At 42.7% G+C, this 22,129-nt stretch overlaps 1 protein-coding gene across 1 annotated transcript in view; it reads left to right on the forward strand.

Moving 5' to 3' along the window:
* Positions 1 to 22,129, forward strand: part of EXT1 (exostosin glycosyltransferase 1) — a 181,000-nt gene that overhangs the window by 148,699 nt on the left and 10,172 nt on the right. The window contains exons 2-8 of the mRNA XM_071421691.1: positions 2,161 to 2,254; positions 4,910 to 5,017; positions 8,576 to 8,695; positions 14,192 to 14,324; positions 15,662 to 15,780; positions 16,489 to 16,584; positions 19,569 to 19,658. Coding sequence (XP_071277792.1) covers positions 2,161 to 2,254; positions 4,910 to 5,017; positions 8,576 to 8,695; positions 14,192 to 14,324; positions 15,662 to 15,780; positions 16,489 to 16,584; positions 19,569 to 19,658 — 760 coding nt within the window. The remainder of the gene's footprint in view (positions 1 to 2,160; positions 2,255 to 4,909; positions 5,018 to 8,575; positions 8,696 to 14,191; positions 14,325 to 15,661; positions 15,781 to 16,488; positions 16,585 to 19,568; positions 19,659 to 22,129) is intronic.

Genomic DNA, 22,129 nt, shown 5'->3' on the forward strand with positions numbered 1-22,129 from the left:
GCTCAAAGATTCCATTGAGTCACCTTAAAGCATTTTGGTTGAAATTACAGGGAAATTTGTTCAATAGAATCTCTGCTGCGATTCGTTCACTTCAGCAGATCTTGATTGATATTACACTACTCTGGATCTGTTCCTTCTCTATTTGTGAGTCCTCCCTGAAGCAAGTAGTTATTTTGTGCCCATACAAAGTTAGGATGGGGCTTTCTGTGTACATATGATGTAGATAAATTGCTTGATGACCAGGAACTGTGCTATTACAGACCTCTGCAATAACTCACATGTTAAGTTTTAAAAGGCTCAAAAATGGGAGCAAGATGCTAACTGGTGGAAAATTGAGGGTTTTTGAGGTGAAAATGGTTAACAAAATCCTCTTATGTTTTTTTTCCCCTTTCTAAATCTATCCTAATACCAGCAAGTTAGATATGAAAGAAAAGGTGCCCAGTATAGGATGTCACTGGGATATGGAAGACTCACTTGCAGTGGCCTTGCTGTCTGCTTTCCTTTGTGTTCTGGTTTTGCCATCAATGTTTTGTGGATAATGTTGCATTCCAGGGTATTAACAGGATTTTGCTTTTTTTATCTAGCTAATGATGGGGAACTTCTGCCTGGTGTACTCTAGCCCTACAGGGTATTCTATTTTTGGTATTTATTAACTTTTGTTGTCCTACAATACACAGTAAAAGCAATAAGCCTCAGACCTCTCAATATGTAAAAAATGAGTGCTTAAAAATGGCAACTTTTTAAAAATTTTGAGGTTTTTGTATTCCAGTTCTAATATTTTCCCCTCTATGCTGTGTCAGTGCTGACTGGTGAGCTGGGACATGGCTGCCAATCTCTATCCCACACAGAGAAAAATAAATAGCTGCCACTCAGCTAAAATATGTATATATGTATTATAACCAAAGTTGAGATAGGATTCAAAAGAAAAAAGGGACTTTGAAGTCTGTTTTGTAGTTTTAATTAATGCAATGAGGGGTTTTATTTTACTCTCAGTGGAGATAATCTTAATCCATTCACAGTGACCTTTTCTTGTGCAAATTAGCTGTACACGCTTGTTTAAGCAAATGGGCCTTTGCAAGATGTCCCTTCCTAAAGACAGAGCTTATAATTGAAAATTGGCTTACTCCCATCTGTCTGGCCTGTGTGAGAATACAAACATAGATCCTAACTTCTTTGTATGTAAAATACAATCATGTATATATGTATATGTGTGCACAGAGACACACATACAAAAAAAATTTGCTCTGCCTGCAGGACATGGTAAAATTAGACTATTGGTGTCAAAAATTTCATTGCTACAAGTTACTGTCAAAATAGCACCTATGTGCAGAGTCCAGGACACTCTGGAGAATGGAGGGTGTTCAATCTGGATCCTTTTGGCTCAGATGAGGTCAATGCCATTCACAGTGCCATGGGCTTGTCAGAAGTACAATTTGCTAATAACAGGCGGAAAGCTGTTGGGATTTGATGTGTGGTTTTGGTGAATGATTTTGTGGTGGTTGATGTAATTGGGAAAAAACCCCCAGAAGTGTCTATCAGCACTTTCGTTCAGAGAAGCATGGATCATTGCAGCTATGTGATTAATTGCCAAAATTTGGTCGTATATTCCTCTCTCCACACTTAACAATAACCACCAAGTGAGTCATTGTATCCCCCCATCCCTTTTTTAGTGCCTGCTTGATAAGGAAATATTTCTTTGGCATAGCTTGAATATTTATTTTTTTGCTTTGTACAAACCTCTTGTGAACACAGTTATGCATGGTTTTGACTAAATCTGAATAGAAATCAGGGTCACAGAAGTACTGCAACAATGCTTTGGGTATCAAAATATTTAATGTGAATTTGTTCTTGGAAGTCGTGCACTGTTTATACAGAACTGGCTCATTATTGCAAAGGCAAAATTACTTCCTTCCTTATCAGTCTCATTGCCACTCTCCCCAGCATTCTCCCATGGTGGTTGCTCCTGCGGATGAGCAAACAGGAGCCAGAGAGGAGGCTGATACACATGCATGGAGGGAGTCAGTTAACCTGGTGCTGAACGGTCTGGGTTGGGGATAATTTTATCCAGATGTGTCTCAACAGCTGTTTGCATTTTCACGCCCAGTTACTCTCGGACTCACCTCTAATTGAATTTTCTCTTTTCTGCCCTGTTCTTGTTAGGTATGATTACCGTGAAATGCTGCACAATGCCACTTTCTGTCTGGTTCCCCGTGGCCGCAGGCTTGGCTCTTTCAGGTTTTTGGAAGCCTTGCAGGTAAGAGCTGCAGTTTAAAGCAGTGACTACGCTGGCTGTGATTCAGTGTGCAATAGCAGGGAGGTGGGGAGGAGGGAAACGTGTTTCATTTCCCTAGTGGACAGTAATCCACTTTGCAAAAGCCTCTATTCATACTTCTGGAGCAATTGGCAGCTTCTTCCCAGGAGGGGCTGAGGCACTGAACTCATCTGAAGGTTGGATTGCTCGATCTCCAGGAAAAGGGTTTCCCTGGATGTGGTGAGGCTGAGAGATTGGTTAAGAACAGTACTTTGTCAAGCTGTGAGACTTCCCCTGGGAGACACTGGCTTTTACATGTAAGCTGTGGGGCAGTAAAAATAGCTTTTTGTTTTCACTTAGCCAAAACAGACCTACTTATGCATTGCCAGTTTTGAGATGGTACTTGGTGAACATACAGAACATGGCCTGGAGGTGTTAAAGCTCCAGATGGAAGCTTCACATGAAAGTGGATATAAGCTGATCTCAGGAAGTTTGTGTGCTGTCTGGGACAGCACCTGAATATCCTTCACCTTTTGAAAAATTGGTTAGTGGGCCCATTTTTGCTGTGGGCCAGCCACAGAAGGCAATACAAAAGGGCTCTGGAGTCCCTGTGGCCAGGCAGCACAGTGGTCAAGCCTGACACCTGCCTACCTTCTGCCTGTCTGGTGGGGGTTTTTTTGTTGGCAAACATCAGCCTAATCCTGGATCTTCAGTCAGGCATAGAGAGCATTGTGTGAGGTGCTGCAGTTCCCCTGTGGGTCTGGCATCTGGATTTCCATGGGGGCTGGAGTGGAGAGAAGGAGGTGCTTGGTTTCAGTGAAATGGCAAATGAACACATCTTGCAGGGTCCTGCCTCCAGGAGTTGTTTTGCCGTTTGGAAAGTGTCACAGCATTGACAGTAAAGCTGTCAGTGAATGACATCCCATCCCTTTTCATCATCAACCATACAATGTCCCAGCCACTGTTAGAGAGTGTTGTTCACTGCAGTGCTGAGCAGGATTCAGGTACTTAAGTGTAGGTATATTATGTCATTTTAGAAGCCTGGGGTACCCAGAAACCCTTCTGGCTTTCTGCTGCTTCTCCAGAAGGACTCCAGTAGATCCTGTGTCATGTCTGCCCACCTTTGATGGGTTTTTTGGATACCCTACATGCCTTGGACACATAGGTGTAATCACTGAACCCCACATCTGCAATCAATTTGAGATCCAAGTTCTGGACTGTCACTTGCCTCTTTCTCCTACTAAAGAGAAGATTAATAGCCTGAAAAGTGCTGTTTTCTCTCCAGTCTCTTCAGAGGAAGAAGTGGGACTGGCTTGTATGAGATGACAAGTCACTTCAGATCCTCCTGGAGAGCACTCCTCAGCTCTTCTCTTGTCTGGGCTCAAAGTCATGCAGCTTCTGTTAAATACATCATCTCAGGAGGGGAAAGCAAGGGTTGTTCCTCACTGCACAGCACTTGTGGGCTCCTGGTCAGTGATAAAATGTAGGCAACTGAGGATTTTGCTATCAGGGTAGCAGCAGTATTCACCAATAATGATGTATTCCCAGTTTCTGTCTGGATCCAGGTGATGTTGAAAGTCTTAATCCACATTAGTGCAATGTTTTAAACATGAAAACACATTATTATGTGTTTTTTAGTTGGCTTTTTTAATGCATTGATATAATTCCTTACAGAAGATCACAGTTGTTTACACATAATAATCACTGCTGTAATGTAGACTTGACCAGTCTAAGATGCTCTGTATGATGCATCTTACCAAGGAAGGTACAGCAGTCTGAAAGATTCCCCTTTATACCATCTTTTGGGAGGCCTGAACCCTAGTCTGGACCAAACTCAGAACACTTAAGCTTGGTTTGATCCAAAGGAAACTGAACCAGAGCACAAGTTTGATAAAAATCCTCTGGTACTAGGTTATTTCATCTCATCAGAAGGTATTTGGTTTGGATCTTATGTTGTGATTGAGCTGACCAGGACATAGAGGTGATCATTTGTTTATGGAAATACTGACCTATTTGCTAAGTATTCACAAAACTGCCAGTGCAGAAGAACTTGTAAAACTTGCGAAAGCTTAATTAGTTTACACAGATCATACTGGTAAGAAATGGATACTAAATGTGTATGGGGTTTTTTTGTTTGTTTTGGGACATACAACAATTCTTTTTTTTGTAGACAGGTGATGACAGACAAGTTGTATTTGTGCAGTTGCCTCTATTTGGAAAGTTGATACCAAACAGGATAGAGAATTTACTCCTTCATGGGAAAGGTGGTGAGGAGTTCAATACGATCTGTATTTTCTGTAGGGTTGTCACTAACATACTATAAAAGCTGGGGAAGTTGCTCCTTGCTAAGTGGTTCACAAAGAAGCAAGGAAGGCCATCATTCTGTATCAAATTCTCCAGTGTTCCATCTGCTGCACTGAACAGTTCTGTCCTTGTCTGGCAGCGTAAGCACCAGATTGCAAATGCCACTGTCCATGCAAACCCCACCTTTCAGTGCATATGAATGAGCCCAAAATGGAAAACTCTAAACACTTGGGCTGCCCTGCTGTGGCTTCTGGTGTTCTTTGCCATGTTGCCTCACCTGAGCTTGTGCAGAGAGGGGGTCAGGGTGTTGGTGGAGAGCTGGGACTGCTGCTGACGGCGGCTCTGTGCCCACAGGCCGCCTGCGTCCCGGTCATGCTCAGCAATGGATGGGAGCTGCCGTTCTCGGAAGTGATCGATTGGAACCAAGCTGCCATCATCGGCGATGAGAGATTGTTATTACAGGTAAGGAACAGACCATGGCCTTCACTTGATTGTTGCTGCAACCATCTCAATGGACAGGGAAGATGAATCCAAAAGGTCAGGGTTTTAAAAGATTCTTTTATCGTGAAGGGATTGTCTGTGTCAGGCTGGCTGTGAGCTCATTTAATATGACATCATTCATTATTTGATCTGAAGGTCATTGCAGCCACCAGGCCAAATTCTTAAGTGCAAGAGACTTTTATTTTTGTGAAGAGCATGAAATCTCTTCTGGTGTGAAACACTTGGATGCCAATCTGAGGTAGATCTGTCCAGGTACTGGGATGAAAGGGGAAAACATTTGAGGGTGGATTCTGCCCCAGTCCTTAAAAAATAGTTTATCCTCAGGGGTATCCTCAGGAAAGCAGGTATTTTTTCAGGCAGGAGTTATCGTCTAACAATTTGATGGGAAGCAGAATCTGTCCCTTTTCTGATGTGTGGACCATGTAGCATTGCTTTTTGAAGCAGTGTTCCTGTCACTTATAGTTAATCTTGAGGTCATAGAACAAAAATGGGCTGAGAAGTTACAAATTCCCTGCTACTTCCAGCATCTGCTTTGGTTTTAAATGCACTATGGTTGTTTTGTTTTCAGCTATGTTAGTGGGTATTGCAGTCCAAATGTATTCTGTAAATTCTGCAGAAATGTTCACGTTAGGAGAAGTTCTTGGAAAATTGTTTTTTCTCAAGTGCCATTGTCCAGCATAAGGCTGAGATCCACAAGATCTGGAATAAGCACAAAGTAGCCACTAAGAGCAATATTTTTTTTTTGATCCTTGAATTTAGTGTCCTCCACAGGGAGAAGCCCTCAGAGGTACAGGTGTGGTGGCACCCCAAAACAAAGTATCTTTGCCATGTCATCATATGGCTGTTTACTTGTCTAAGGAAGTAAATATCTGTGAAGAGCTGGCCTAGCAAGACTTGCATGGAGTGCCTATTCTACTTAATGTCATACAAGCTGCAAATATAAAAGGGCCATTTGATTTTTGCTTCTGTGGACAGCACATTTTTTCTGAGCAAAATGATGTCTCTCTTTAAATAAGAATAATTTGCTGATCTTCATGTTTTCCGGTAACGTGCCATTCGTTCGCTTCACACAGCTGCTTCCATATTGAACAGCTACTGCACTGTTATTAACAGTGTTTTTAAAGAGCTGGCAGAGGGCCTGAATGTCTGCTCTGGGAAATGTTTTTGTTATGTTACAGTTTTTCATTTCCTGTTTGAGAGCAACTCGGATGTTTTTATTTGCATATTCTCCTCATCATAGTGCTGGGAGCTTTTCTGCATTTATTTGTGCAGGGTAGTTTTTCCCTCCCCCCTACTCATTGCTGAAATGACCTTTTATTAAAGTTCTAATAATTCCAATGTAATCATGCTGGATTAGTATTAATACATCATTTCCCCACCTGTCTTTCTGGGCAAGTAGATTAATAGGCAAATGCATTTAAAATGGGAGCTCTGATTTTTCTTTCCAGCTGTTGTAACAGAGCCTCCATCAAGGCTCTTTTTAACCTTGACACTGTGTGTGCTGGCACTCAGGAGCATGGTATGGTGTGTAAAATCATAACTTTGTGCAGTAACCTTCATAGTCAGAGCAGCATTCCCTTTCATAAGGTGTAGTGGGGATTGAGTATTGATTTCCTGGGTGAATTACACATGTGTGCATACACACTATACAAGGTTGCACATACTGCAATTAAATATTTATTGAGAAAATGCTGTATTGCCACTAAGAAGTGACTTTAACCTTGTCTTTGCTACTAATAATGTTTCTGGGTGTGATTAATACACATCTGTGCAGCCAGTACAGGTAATGTTTATTATCCTTCTGCTTATTGTAGCACATCATGAATAGTGATGTGATCTCCTATACACGTGTCAATACATGTTTTCAGGTTCTGTCTTTCATACTACTTTTGCAGGGAGTATTTTACCTAAAGAACTATGTTTTAATTAAAGGGTCTATAGGGGAGGGAAATACAGCAACATCTTGGACAATCTGACCATTTTCTTCTGCTCCACCTTGCTGCAGTGCTAACTAACTCTCTCATAAGCCCAAACTCTGTATTATATTAGCAGTGTCTCTAAGATGATGGTCTAAGAGTTGAAGGGCTGAGGGAACAAATACTGGCCCATCTGACAATGCACCCAGTGGAGCCATGGTCAAACTGTCCAGACCTGATTGCAAACTCTGCAAGTAAAGAATTTGGTGGTTCTTGTAAAAATTTTTTACATGTGAATTTTTAAAGCTGCAGATTTTCTTCAGAAAAGAGGTTTCATGGGAAATCATTTGATTTGGGAACACATGAAAGCAAATAATGATCATCAGCTCTTCTCAGAATATTTTAGGAATAAGCAGAGTGTGTTTTGATCAGGAAAGGGTTGAATGTGGTGGGATGCAGGCAAACTTCAGAATAAGCTGGAATGCACAAGGACCAAATAGACAGCCCAGGTATTTGCTTTTAAAACTAATGACTCATAATTGGCATAATTTAGTGGTTGGTCTCGATGAGCTTAGAGGTCTTTTCCAGCTTAAACAATTCTGTGATTTCACTTAGAAATCACAAAAATGATTGAGTGATTTTGTGTGTGTGAACATAACTGTTCATTTCTAGAGAAAGATGATCACAAAGCAGCAGCATATTCTAAATGCTTTTCTAGTGCTGTGACTAGCTCTCATCACTGAAGCAAATTTCAGTAAATCCCCTTGATAATGTCACTTTGCATTATCCAAGTTGTACTGGAGGCCTTGGTCAATATCCTAAGTTAAAAAATGGCATATACACATCTTAGTTTTGAGAAGGACATGGGGATGGTGAGAGATGTAGACATGAAGCCCTTCCCTTCTGATCTAGTGAGCAGTTATATTTTTTAATGGAAAAGTGCTGTAGCGGGACAATTTAGGGTTTATTTGTAAGGCAACTTATACAACAATTCATGTGTAGATTGTGGAAGGAGGGGAAAAATGAGCCCTGTTTTCCCTTGTGAATAACAGATGTTGTGGAAGATGTTACTCTTTCCACCTAAGGTAATTACTAAAATGCAATTTGATCCATGGGGTCCCAAAGAGTGAAGTGTTACTTAAGGTGTTGGTGTGTTTTCCTTAGGACATTTAGTGTTACTATGCTGTGGGAAATGCAGTTCCAGATCCCATTAATATACTTGGAATGTGGGGATAATTGTTGAACTCTCAGCCCCTACAGGTGCTAGGTTGCTAAAATACTAGTCCATGAAGAGTTTTGTGGGTTGAAAATCATGAGGGCTGCATGGAGAGGCTCCTTACTGTGCCACACCACTCATTACCATAAACAATCAAAAACTAAAAGCAGATTTAAAAAAATAATATATTCAATATCAGAGGTTATAAAGGATTGTGTCTCATTTGTTTTACATCAAGGCTTTAAGTGTTGACACACATCTCCATTGGACTGGAGTGCTGAAGCTGTACAACCTGCTAATGGACGAGAGGGCTTGTCAGCAGCATATTAATTTGATGATATTGTGTTGTTTCTAAAGCTTCTGACTATATTACATGTTGTATTTCAGATTCCTTCTACAATCAGGTCTATCCATCAGGATAAAATCCTAGCACTTAGACAGCAGACACAGTTCTTGTGGGAGGCTTATTTTTCTTCAGTTGAGAAGATTGTATTGACTACACTAGAGGTAAGTAAAAATTGTCTGAGACCTTGCCAAGCAGTGAGATTTCCATACCTGTCCAACTGCTCCTATCTTCAGCTGGCTTCAGACCTTGGTTTTCATGACATGCAATTGGTCACTGGGAAGAAATCTCAGCATCTTGATGAGTTTTCTCCCCTAAGGATATACTTTCTTCATTATTGGAATCCACATTAGAAAACTGACACAGTGAAAAATGGGAGCTACCCAACACATGGAAAAGTTGTCATGTGTGATCTTGACTTTGCAAGGCTTTATGGCTTATGAATCACTATCCTTGTCATTGGTAGTAAATGTATTTCTTAAGAAACCTATGTGGAATTCTTTTTGGAAATAATGCTACTGTAGAGCTCTTCCTTGACCATTCCTTACATTTTGAGGCCTCGTGATGGGGGTATTGATCTGGCTCGAGAAAAAGGGGGGGGGTTGTAAATGCTGTGTTATCTTCACACACAGGAGAAGGGAAAGGCCTGACCATTCTTATAAATTATTAATAGATAATCATAATTAGACTGCTATTAAAAGAGGAGACAGATGATCTCAAATGTGGAGAGAATCCTTTCTGAATTGAAAGGCAGGGGAAAGATGAAAGGCTCTTCAGAAGTAGGGCCCAGGCTGCAATTTCAAAAGCAGGTTTCTTTTCTAACTGTTTTGCAATTTTTCACATAAATTTTTGACACATTTGTACCACTGAAAGGGGCTCACTTTGTAGGTGCAAATGCATTCGTCTTATGCTAATGCTTCTGCAATTGCACCTGTCTTTGTGCACAGTTGAAATGCACAGTTGTTAAGGCTCCACATTTCCTGCTGTACCTGCTTCTCCCTGAAAGCTGCAAATGAGTGCCCATGGCTGATCAATCTCCAGCTGCTGCAAGGCAGTCCCTTAGGTTTTTCCATGCCAGTGGAGAAAATCCGCCAGGGAACATTTGCAGAGCCCCTGGCATATCTATCCTCACAATGCTCCCATTGCCCTCAGAAGAGCATGTCTTCAGCTCTGCTACCTGTTGGGAACTGCTCTTCATCCTCAAACTCCTCATGAGCACTGATGAGGCAGTGATAATTACCACAGCCCACACCAGGATCAGACTCACAAAGGTGGAAGGCCATGTGCCATTGCTCACAGTTTAATTAACCCTCACAGAAGTGCTCCCAGGGTCCATCAGGTGCCTCAGGCATCGTCTGCCTTCCCTGCATGTGCCCTGTTATTGTTAGGGGCTGCTAAAAGGACAGGGGCACACGGCTGTCCCCACTGCCCCTCTCCTGCCTGTGCTGGCTCTGGACTCCAGGGCACATAAAACCTGCAGCTCCCACAGCCTTGGTGTCCATCACATCAAGTTCCAGTGCTCACATGTGTCTTTGGTGCTGCTTTGGGACACATTGGCCCATGTGGTTTCAGGAGCCCAAGGGACAGCAAAACCTCTAAAGCTGAAGCAGATGGGTAACCAGCAAGCTGGAGTTTCTGCTCAGAGCAGAAAAATCAAAGTCAAGACAAAAGTCTTCCCAGAAGATTTAGTTCAATGAAACCAATTAATGTATGCCTGGTGTTGATGTTCTGGGTTTTTTCATCTGTTTGGGAGACTGATTTTGGTTTGAGATTTTGTTGTTGTTGTCGTTGTTTTTAATTCAGGACTCTCAAGCTTTTGAGACAGCTAAGAGGGATTATTTTCTTTTCACTCATTTCACATTTCAACTTGCCTAAGTCCCGTGTTAACTTTCCTTAGGAAAGGATTAATACAGTTGAGAGTGACTTTTGTTGTCTGAAACCTGCAAGCAAGCAGTATATCCTCTTCGTAAAATCTAATGCCTGGAAGTAAATTCCTAGCAGGATTTTTTTTGTATGTGGATGTGATCCATCTTCTGGTGTAATACTGTTGTGTCAGAGTGCTCTGATGATTCTAGATATCATCAGAATAATCACTTGCCCACTAACTGCAGTGCCAGTGTATGTCCCTGTCTGAGGATATCAGCACAGAAAAAGTCTTCACCAAATCAGATGTCTGCAAGGACATCACAGCCCCTTATTCTGCACACCTCTGGAAACCTTAAATCCCATTTTAAGTTCCTTGATCATCTCACAGCATTTGGTGGCTGTTGTGGTTCAACCCCAGCCAGCAGCCAAGCCCCAGGCAGCTGCTCACTCCCTCTCCCATCAGTGGGGTCAGGGAGGGGGCTGGAAGGGTAAAAGCCAGAAAACTCATGGGTTGAGATAAATGCAGTTTACTAGGGAAAGCAAAAGCTACATAAAAAATGAAGCAAAACAAGGAATTAAGTCACTGCTTCCCACTGGCAGGCAGGTGTTCAGCCATCTCCAGGAGAGCAGGGCACCATCACATGTAATGGTGACTTGAGGAAACAAACACAATTCCCTCCAAATGTCTTCCTCTTCCTCCTTCTTCCCCTCACTTTATATCCTGAGCATGATGTCATTTGGTCTGGAATTTCCCTTAGGCCAGTTTGGGTCACCCATGCTGGCTGTGTCTCCTCTCAGGCTCCCAGGCACCCCCAATTTCCTCAACACTGTGGCCCTATGAAAAGCAAAAAAAGCCTTGGCTCTGTGCAAGCTCTGCTCAGCAATAACAAAAACATCTCTACAGTGTCAACCCTGTGTTTAGCACAAATTCAAACCACAGCCCCATAGCAGCCACTGTGAAGAAAATGAACTATACCCCAGCACAGTGGCCTAAGCCAACCAGCTGATAGCCCAAAATAAGATCTTTGAATCATTTGGCCAGCACCCCCTGTGGCAGGCACAGAGGAGCTGCCCAGTATCTTGGACAAGGTGTGGGTTTGGCAGTGATGCTCACCAGTGTCTGCTGCAGGCTGGTGAGTGGGAGCTCTGGCAGTGCAGCAGTGGCTGCTGCAGGCACCATCAGATGTTTGCTCCAGCATATCTGCACTTCTTCAGCTTCATCTTCTCTTGAAGCAAACCCAAAACATCCCTGCACAGCATCCCCAGTCCTCCACTCAGGAAGGGGAGGAGAGAGGGACAGCACAAAGTACAGAAAATAAATGCTGGGTGCTTGGCTAGGGCCTGTTGAAGAGCAGCAATGATTAGGGCAATATGTGAACTTTTTGAAGTGTGAGGATGAAGGAGACAAAAATATTGGACTATTAATGCATTCCAAAAAGAAGAAGGAGATCTTGCCAGAGATCCTACTCCTTTCTTCTCTTATTAAACTTCCTGTCGTGCCTCATCATTGGAGAGACCAGGTAAATGCTGTCTCTGCAATATGTGCAACACTGTACACTCTACATTTTAATTCCTTGTGTCCTCCATGTTATTTTTTTTACACTTTTTAGTTCCCTTTCTGCCAGGTTTCCCCCTCTGTCCTGACAGACAGCTAGGTTTCATATGTAGGCCCAGGAGAGTGATGAATTAGTGCTGCACTTTTTCCTGTGGTGCACCACCTCAGCAGCTCCCCGGGAGGATGCAGGAGCACTCAGGTGAGGTTTGGGAGGCTGAGGGGCTCCCAGGCAGCCGGAGCTGCCGTGGCACCGGGGCCCTGCCCTGCTGGAGCTGGAGCTGCGCCGGCTCCGGGCGCGGAACACGAGCTTCGTGTTTGCCCTGCAGCCTTGCTGGCTGCCAGCGCCCCAGAAAACTCCTCTGCCTGGGTAAACCTCCTGGCCAGGCAAAGCTACAGACTTCTACTTGTCCAGTTCTGCCCCAGTTCTGAGACAGCAAGAGGGAGGAGCTGCAGTATTTGTGCTTTGTGGTAAACACTCAAAAATAAATACTTTCCAGGTTCTCTCTTGTTTAGTGGCATAACTTGCAGTTGGGTAAACAACAGTCGTTGTCTGTATTTTTTCTGACCCCACTGCCATGTGGGAGATTTGACAACTGATACCCTAACTTCTCAACTAGAAATATTCAGATACATTCTTGTCAGTGATGGCATTACAGTCCTAAGTCTGTTATTCCAAAACAAAAAGTTAAATTAACTTACTCATGTGAGTGAATTACAGCATATTAGCTATGGTAATTGGCTGTAGGCAAAATTCAGAAAAGCATGCATTTAACATCTGCCCCAGTTTAGCAGTACATGTATTGCCACCAGCAGTGGATTGTCTAACACAATGTAACTGGTGTTTTAATCTTTTCTTGTCATGGCATTTAAAAATTCCAGGAAAGTGGCTGCTTGTGGCAGTACTTATTCATGTATTGACCAATGTCCCTGAACTTAGGAGCTTACAGAAATTTTAGCTTGCTTAGACTGCAGCAGCTGCTTTTGTTCTTCTTGTGGTGGGTCTTTTTTCTTTTTTTTTGTTTTTCCTACACTTCAGTCCAGCTTCAGAGATATAAAGTTTCACCCAGATACATCTGTGTTAAGGCCAGAGACAGTGGGTTAGAACAACCAACATGTTCTTGGCACTCAAGCCCTGTGCACTGCATAAACTGCCAGTTACATGGAAACCTCATTGGAAGATAACAAAAGATGAGCTTCAGAAGGCAAGGCATTCCTGCTTAGCCAGCTTGGGGGAAAATTCATCCTTCACCACCCACTGGCCCTTTGCAGCATTCCATCTCCAGACCTGCTAACTTCTGATGATCCAAGGGAAAGCAAATCTGTAAGAATGTATGGCTCAAGAGTGTATTGCACTTAGAAAGGTGAACCTTCTTTGGAGGCTGAATTTGTCCTCTTAGAGATTCCCACCACTGAATCTTGTTATGCCTTTGCAGGAAGTTTAAAGGATTTCCCATCAGTGTAAGAACCACTCTTGTTCCTGCAATCAGGGGTCTCATGTGAAGCAACTGTAATTGCATAAATACACACTAATTGTATGGCCTGGTATAGTTTTTTTCTTTTTGTGCTTGTGGTATTCTAGGCGATAAAGTAAATGACATAGCAATCTGTTCTGACCTCAAAAATCTAAGAATCTCTGGTTTTGGCCCCCTATAGAGTCAGGCAGTACTTGGGAAAAGATCATCTGTTTCATCCAACAAGGAACTGTTACAGAACTGAGACGTGGAATCAGTGATGCATCTGAATGCTAATATCCCTTTATAATTAAGAAAAAATTAATAATTAGTGCAGCCTGATTTGCTGAAAGTCTTTTTGGTTTTGAATACTCTCCTTATCTCCTAATATTATCTGGCTTTTTAATGCCATCTTCAAATAATTGTCTTCTGTGAGTTCTGGATAGTAAAGCTGACAATGAACTAATCAGGCTTACAACTGCTAAGATACTCAAATAGACAAAATATTTGACTTGAATTATAAAAAGCAATAAATTGTATGGTCCCCATGTCCAGAGAGACTAATCAGGTGCTCTAAAACTTATGGCACAAAGCCTGAGCTGCTGAAGTGGTGTCAGAGTGTGCAGGTTCTGAGTCCTTTTAAGAGAGATCAAGGAGGAGTGTTTAGTAATTTGTGTGCCTCAGCTTTTTGCAGAATGGGTGATGATTCCAGTCAGCTGGAGTCTCTGAAGCTTCTACCAGTGACTATGACAGTCTATTTAAAAATCATTATTTCTCTTGTTTTCCAGATTATTCAGGACAGAATATTTAAGCACATATCACGTAACAGCTTAATATGGAACAAACATCCTGGAGGGTTATTTGTACTGCCACAATATTCCTCATATCTGGGAGATTTTCCTTACTACTATGCTAATCTTGGTGAGTGAATCCTTGCTATAATGTAGTAACATCTGGAATTTCTAGTGGAATTTTGAAGTTTTGTCTTTGAGTAGCATGTGCCAAGTGACTTACCATTCATTTCTAGTTAATGATGCCTTTCATTTATCCTGTCTCAATCTTCACTGCCCACTGTAGACTGTAACATCTCTGACTCACCAACATGCATCATGTGCCTCTTGCTTGCAAAGATTGTTAAAAAAAAAAAAATTATGTTCCCTCATACTTTTCAGTTGCTGGTAATTAATGCCTGAGTTGCTGACCCATTCATGTCCTGAGGGGACATAAGAGGAATAGCTTTTTCCTTTCTTTGTTTATTTCTGCTTGGCAAATTGGAAAAGTGGTAATTTACCGATGACACTTTTTATTGGAGTGCACACTTGGTATGGATTTACTCTGCATACTATGTGTCTTCATATGAATCCCAATAGGCCTTAGGTTCATGGCTTTTTCCTGAAGCAGAGCTTGAACAATGAGTTCTGCAGGTGAATGTGCCTCCAGGCTGAAGGCATCCTGCTTACCAGACTGCTGCTACTTTTGGCTCAGCCTCTGCCATCGCACTTGTGTGGATCTGTACTGCTCACCTGCTAAAAATTGACAGTTACTGTGTTAAAAAAGAGAGAAGAAGGTTTCTGTGCTAATTCTGATGAAAAACGACTATGACCCCCACACTGATGAATTTAGATGAGGTTGAGAGCAGTAAGGAAGGGTAGGCGCCAGTAGGATGTGTTATTCCAGGCAAAAAAAGGAAATCATAGCAAGACAAAAATTTAAAAATGGAAGGCAAGGATGCAAGCAGAATTATCAGCTCAGGATGTAATTGAAGATTCATGTGGATAAGAATCAACCCAGAAAGCAAAAATCTGACAGAGGCTGTAATGGAACTGAGGAAAATGAATAAGCTTCTGGAATTTGTGGAGATAATCTGTAAAAAAAACATCAAGCATCCAGAGCCAGGCAGCAAAACAGAGCCTGTGTCGAGAAAGACATTTGGCTGAACAAACTAGATGTCAATATTGTGGGACAAACTGGATGAAAAAGAGAGATAACAGAACATCTGTGGAAAGAGTGAGTAAGAAAAGGAAATAATTGTTTTGGAGTCCGGTATTTCAGAGTGGAAGTTAAAGGCGCAGAGTGGGAGTTAAAGGGAAGTGTGATCTCCTCTGAAGCATCTGGTATCTGAGAGGAAGGGAGATGACCTAAAAAAACCTGGCAAGGTTTGCATTAAGTGCAGATTGTTTTTTCCATCCCCGAAGTCCTTTAATCTGTAATAACTGGGGCGATTTTGTCTTTACTGAACACGTCTCTCTTCACTTCAGGTCTGAAGCCTCTTTCCACATTCACTGCCGTTATCCACGCAGTAACTCCCCTGGTTTCCCAATCTCAGCCTGTGCTGAAACTCCTGGTTGCTGTAGCCAAGTCCCAGTACTGTGCACAGGTAAGCAGCACTGTTTGGCTGTTAGTCACAGCAGAGACAAACCACTCTGCCAGGAATGTGGAGCCTCGTGAGTCAGCCCTGTTTCAGCCCTCTGTTTCAATTCTGATGTTTCTTTCCTCTGAGATTTCTATGGTCTATGACCTACCTGCATGGGAAATAAAAATTCTGAGTATAATGGGAGTGGAATAGAGATAGTAATTAAACCAATTGTTACATGAGACAGGTAAAGTAATGAGTGCACTTTAAAGACCAGCATTGTGTGTGCTGCAAACTGCACAAGGATGCCTATACCTCAAGAGCTTTTATGTGATCTTCCTTCCTTCTGCTGTGACTTTTAATCTCATCAGTGCCAGGATTTTGGCTTCTCTAAATAAAACCCTGGGGAGTTCAGTAGGAGCACCCTCTTGCAGTGGAGTGTCACAAGCAGTTTTGCCTTTAATGAGAGCCACAGTAAATCAGTCACATCTGTATCATGTGGCTGAGACAGAGACTTCCCAAGTTCCTGTCCAACCTATATTTACCTGAGAGGATGTATACTGTAAGTAGTTGGCTTGGGTGAAATCAATGTAGGAAGTGTTATTTTTATGCAGATTTGTTTCATTGCTTTGGATTTTGAAAATCCTAACTTGAATTTAACATGTCTGTCTGGAAATCTGAGACTTTAGAATATGGACTGGTCTTTGATCATGGTCCAATATTCTCTTTCAGATTATTGTTTTATGGAATTGTGATAAACCCCTCCCAGCCAAACACCGCTGGCCTGCCACTTCTGTGCCTGTCATAGTCATTGAAGGAGAAAGCAAGGTAGGTGGAGAGGAGCATGGTAAAAGCTTGCCTGCATTCTCTGATGGGACGGGAATTGATTTTTCCAGCAGCTTTGGTGAAAGCTTTGTAGTTCCCAACAAAATGACAGCTCCTTTCTATTCCATGGCCTTTTGTACCAGCTTAGTTGCAGATTCGTGTTTCATGCATGGGCCCTGTGCACTCAGAAATCATCAGCATGACAATTAATGCCTTGAATCTGAGATTCACAGGTGGGACTCAGTTTTGAAATGTGACCCCAGCAGCAGAGAGTGCTGACCCCATCGTTGGAGATTCCATCTCTCTGCAGGTGCATGAAAGTAGTGATGCAGCTGCACTCCTTGAGTCTAAGTCACATGCAAGACTTGGGGGTCAGCTATGGACTCAAAAGCAGAGTTAAAAATGAGAAATTGCCTTTGAAAAATATCTTCTTTTATGGTACTTGAGAGGTACTGCTGCCATCAAATAAAAAAAAAAGGGGCTGGGAACACTTGTGTGGGAGCAAAATCACCATGTCATCTCTTGCTGTGCAACACACATGTCTTGTTTGTACTTTCACAAAGTGAAAATAGATGCCATCAGATGAGAAAAGACTCACTTAAGTGGATGAATCCTTTCCAAATGCAAGCCTGAGAGGAGCAAGACTTCTTGCTTCTAGAATCTGAAACAGATTTGAGCTGGACCTCTCTGCAGTCTCTGTCAGCTGGCTCCAGAGCTCTGTGTTGGCAAAGGGAACTTCTAGTTGCTTTGCCTGTACAATCCTATTTTGAATTTGTAATTTTGTCTTTGGTCTTTTCTCCTTATCACATTAACAAGACCCTGCAATGTTGGCAGCTAAAGGCTCTGGCCTTAGCTAGCCACATAAACAGTATCAGAATTGCTGCAGGGCCAAGAAAGGTTGTAGAGATTTCTGAGCCTTTTGAATGTTCTGAGTGTTTTTATTTTCTTTTTGTAAAACTAGCAGAGGTGAGATAGAGGAGAAATCTCTGACCAGTACTATAATGTTTGTAGAAATTGGCCCCAGGCACTGTTTAGATTACAAATGAGTCTCCTGAGTACATAAAGGTGTGTTTATAGTGGACAGTCTCTTCCCTCTCATATCCCAGCATATGCCAAATGGCTTCTTACGTGCAAAGCTGGTTTTTTGGACCAAGTTTGCAGAGCCAGAGCAACACAGTTCAAAAGTTGCACAAAGAAACTGCTTTTCATCTCCAAACTAGGCCAAGGCCTGCTGGCAGGCACCAGTACTCCATGCAGCTGATCATGGTGGTCTGCCTTTACCAAACCTTCACTCTTCCCTTGAAATCAAATATTGTAACACCCATTTTACAAAATGGTACTTTAGCTATTAAAAAAATACATGGCAAGTCCTGACTGCTGTATTACTTAAAATTTCTGCACAGTCTGTAAAAGATTAGGGATGAGAACATGTGTTGCGGTGTTTCAAATAAACACGGGTCTCCTGCTGCCTGCTTGCTCTGCTTCATCTTAGTGTAAGCAGAGCAAAAGCCTCAGCCCCAGGCAGATCACCTCTTCATCAGAGCCCTGCCTCCCTGGACCAAGGCCATCACAGTGATGAAGGGGTGCTCTCCAGACAGACATTGTGAACATCTTGATCATGGAGACAGATCTTTCTCTGAATCAAGGCATAGATTCCAAAGACCTGTTCCCAAACAGGTTGCAGGGGATGTAGAACTGACCATGTCAATTAGGAGGGTTGTGTAAATCTTCTCCATGTCCCTGTTTCCATACAGTGGATTCCTCTTACTGGGCTTGACCTTTGAAGTTTTCTCTTGGCACAGTAAATTGGTAAAGAAGTCTAGTAACTAACCAGGCTGTTTGTCCTAGTAAATGAGGGAAACAAACTGTGTTGTGTCCTTGTTATTCTTCATGAGTTCTCAAAAGGTGCTATTTAGTCTGATAAAGAAACCATATGGATTTTCATTTCTTGCTGTTATCTTTTTGATCCAGCTTTCCCATCTATTTCTTATTACTTTGAGGACTGTCCTGCTATATCTTTAAAAAGTTTATTCTGTATATAGGTTTTTTATATATAGAATGGTGTGAGTTGGAAGGGCCTTAAAGACTATCCAGTGCCAACTCCTCTGCCATGGACCAAGAAACCTCCCACTAGACCAGGTTGCTCAGAGCCCTGTGCAGCCTGGCCTCGAACACTCCCAGGGATGGGGCATCCACAGTTTCTCTGGGCAACCTGTTACAGTGCCTCACCACCACCACAGTAAAGAATTTTTTGCTAATACCTAATCTAAACCTCCTCTCTGTCAGTTTGAATCCATTCCCCCTTGTGCTGTCTCTACATGCTCTTATAAAACGTCCCTCTCCATCTTTCTTTCAGGCTCCCTTCAGGTACTGGAAGGCCATTTAAGAATGTGACTTCTTAAAATGCTACCGTACCTATATAATTCTTCATGCAGATAAAGCTTGATTTGAGCTTTAAAAGCTTGAGATCTTTATGTTCTCCTTTTCTGATGGAGAATGTTGCACCATCCTGGTAGCATTACATCCTTCACACACAGCCTGAGCTGTTTGGTTTCCCAGCTGTGTAAGCTTATGAAGGCTGCAAAGTCCTTCTTGGGCGTTCATTACCTTTGATCCTCACACCCTGTAGAAGAGCAGAGGGACAGTCCTTGCCGCCAGGGAAAATATCCTCCACAAAGAAGCTGTAGGCACATATAATTATCAGTACAGACCAGTGCAGTTTGTCACTAAAGGAAAGCAGCCTGCTGCAAAGAGGGAGGTCTATTCAGAAATTACTGCTCAGATAGAAGGTATAGGCTGACTGCTGGAGTGAAAAAAATGACACTCCTTCACTTTTGAGCTGAAGGGTCTTTTCCATCAGACAGAAATATGCCACCTACCTCAGACAAGAGGAAATAAGAGTGAGGAGTAAAATTAAGTATTTGCCTTGGAAATGAGTCCTTCAAGTGGTTTTTATTTCCTCCCCTTCCTGCCTTGAATACCCACAGGTTATGAGCAGTCGCTTCCTACCCTACGACAACATTGTGACAGACGCAGTGCTGAGCCTGGATGAGGACACCGTGCTCTCAACCACTGAGGTAAGGGTCTCTGGGACTCTGCTTGGCTCCTGGGCTCAGCCTGAGCACAGCAGATTCGCTCTTCTCTTGCCTTTGCCAGTGAGCAAATGTTACAAGATTTCCTGCTGTACTCCTCAGATTTAAGGTGTTGTACTTGTTTCAGCAGCCCTGCCACTGCCTGCCATCAGAGGAGCTTTCGCCCTGGTTAATTGGCTCATCATTAGCATATGGTTCTTCCGTTCTTTATTATTTTAGTAACATAGCTGCAGGCGGGTGTAGGCAGCCAAGAGCAGTCAGCTTTAATATTCTGCTCTCACTTTTCTGATTGGGGTGGCTCCCCCCACCACCACAGTATCAGTAGAGGGTGTAGGTAGAGGGGGAAGGTTTGTCAGCAGAGAGGGACTGCTATCACTCCAAAAGACAGCGTTGCCACCCTAGTGCAGATTTCACTGAGGAATGCTCTTTCCCCATTGTGTCTCCATAAAATTGGAGATCTTTGCTAGTTTAGGTGCTCGAGTGTCTGTGCCAAGAGCAAGATAGCACTAAGAAAAGAAAAATACTGTAGAAAACCAATTTTTACAACTGGGATGAGTATTGATTTCTAGAACCTCTTCCTGAGAACCACAAGGGAAACCAATGACAGTTTATATAGAGTGCAATATTTGGGAAATACATTATTAATGATGGCCAGGGAATAGCTTGAAAAACTCGATTTTCTTTTGTTTTCCCTTTTTTCCTCCATGTCCATGGTCGTTCTGCTCTCCCCACTTCACCTACATAAAAATGCATTTCTGTCAGTGATGAGGACCTTTCACTGATGCTGCCAGTACTTATATGTCAGTGAAGAAATGTGTAATATTAGTCTTCAGTCACTGCTATATACCCTAAGATGTCACTGTTCTAAATGGATGAGATCGCAACTGCTCTTCTCCTGTGTACAGATGTTGTGCCGTGGTTAGACTGCTCAAGAAACATCCTTGGTAGCCCTCTTTTGCTTCAAAAATGAAAGAAATAGTTGACATTGAACCTGGTACACCTTGGTAGTTTCTGCTAGATGAGGAAGAATATGGCTGCTGCCAAAGCACTTGTGTGCAAAGCCCTGCACAGCCCAAAGAAACCCCAAAGCAATAAAAGACATTTCTCCTAGGGCTGGACTTCCTAAGCAGGTTGTTGCTCAGGATGAAGGGTCCCATCTCAGCTGCCCTGGGGGATCATGGTAATACCTCTAAGGACTTCATTGCACTGACAGGGTATTTACAGCAATCCAGCCTGTGGGTTCCCTGAGGATTTGAGGCTTTGTTTTGTTTTAACTGGTATTTAGTCATCCTGCAAACTTCAGAGTCATACAGGCTTCTGGAACACATATGAAATACGAAAAAAATAGTGTTTCTCATTTGACTTGGCCATGTTTTACCCTAAACATTTTGAAGCACAAATACTTGCTGTGAGACAGCCTACACTTTTCTTTGTGGCTTTGTTACTTTGCTTTGTTTTCTTTGTTGCTCCTGTGAGCAACTTACAGCTGATCCTGTGTGTTTGTGCAGTGGGTGTTTGCTCTATGAGCCCCCTGGTCCCTGTGCTGCAGACAGAACCAGCTGGCCAGCTCTTGCTAGAACCCACCTTGCAGCTCCAGCCTGTTTCTGCCAGGGTGCCACCACCAGCAGTGGTGGCTCTCCATGAAGAGAGAACTCTCTATTGCTTCACTTCCCTCACAGTACAGCTTACGCCACTGTGATGTGACATCTCCTTTGAGACTAGCTACTCATGGAGGGTTGTGGTGGCACAGCTACAAGGCCCAGAAAAGGCAGTTTAGAAACATGGTCAAAGACAATCATATTCCCATTGAGAGCAGCAGTCACCAGGCACATCCTCTGGACTGTCTGACCCCGGTGTGTAAAGGTTTTCCATTCTCAACAGAACGGGGAGTGATTGTTCTGTGAGAGGAGCTGTTCCACAGGCACAGAGGGTGTGTGCATAGGAAGTCATTAGGAATCAGTGTGGGTCGTGATCCAGAGGTTTAAGAGATTGCCAGCTTGGTTGGGTTTTCCTGGTGATCAGCCAAGAGTGGCAGCACTGCTGGAAATTACTTAGGATGAGACCTGAGGGGCTTTTCTAATAAAGGGAGTTTTCTCTTAGGGCGGTTGCTTTACTGCATCTCCCTAGTGCAAGGGCAGATACTTGAAAGCACAAGAGAGGGCACTGGGTGCAGCAATTTTATTATTTATTTTAGTTTGAGATTCTCAGACTTCTCTAAAGAAAACAGATGTCACGTTTTATGGGAAAGGCCTTTATAGGGAAAAAAACCCCTTCAGTTCTTTCATGTGGTATTGATTTGGATAAGAGTAGAACTATCACAACGGTAACTGGTTTGTGCACATTGTCTTTCTGGTTGGCCCCAGATTCCTTGAAACAACTTTAAAGAAAATAACCAGGCCCTAACTTTGTATTTCAGCCCATGTGCGACTCTTCTGTTTCATAAAAACACTGTAAAT

The sequence above is a fragment of the Agelaius tricolor genome, unplaced genomic scaffold, assembly GCF_023055355.1.
Source record: "Agelaius tricolor isolate 1412-34295 unplaced genomic scaffold, bAgeTri1.0.p SCAF_2, whole genome shotgun sequence".
NCBI lineage: Eukaryota > Metazoa > Chordata > Aves > Passeriformes > Icteridae > Agelaius > Agelaius tricolor.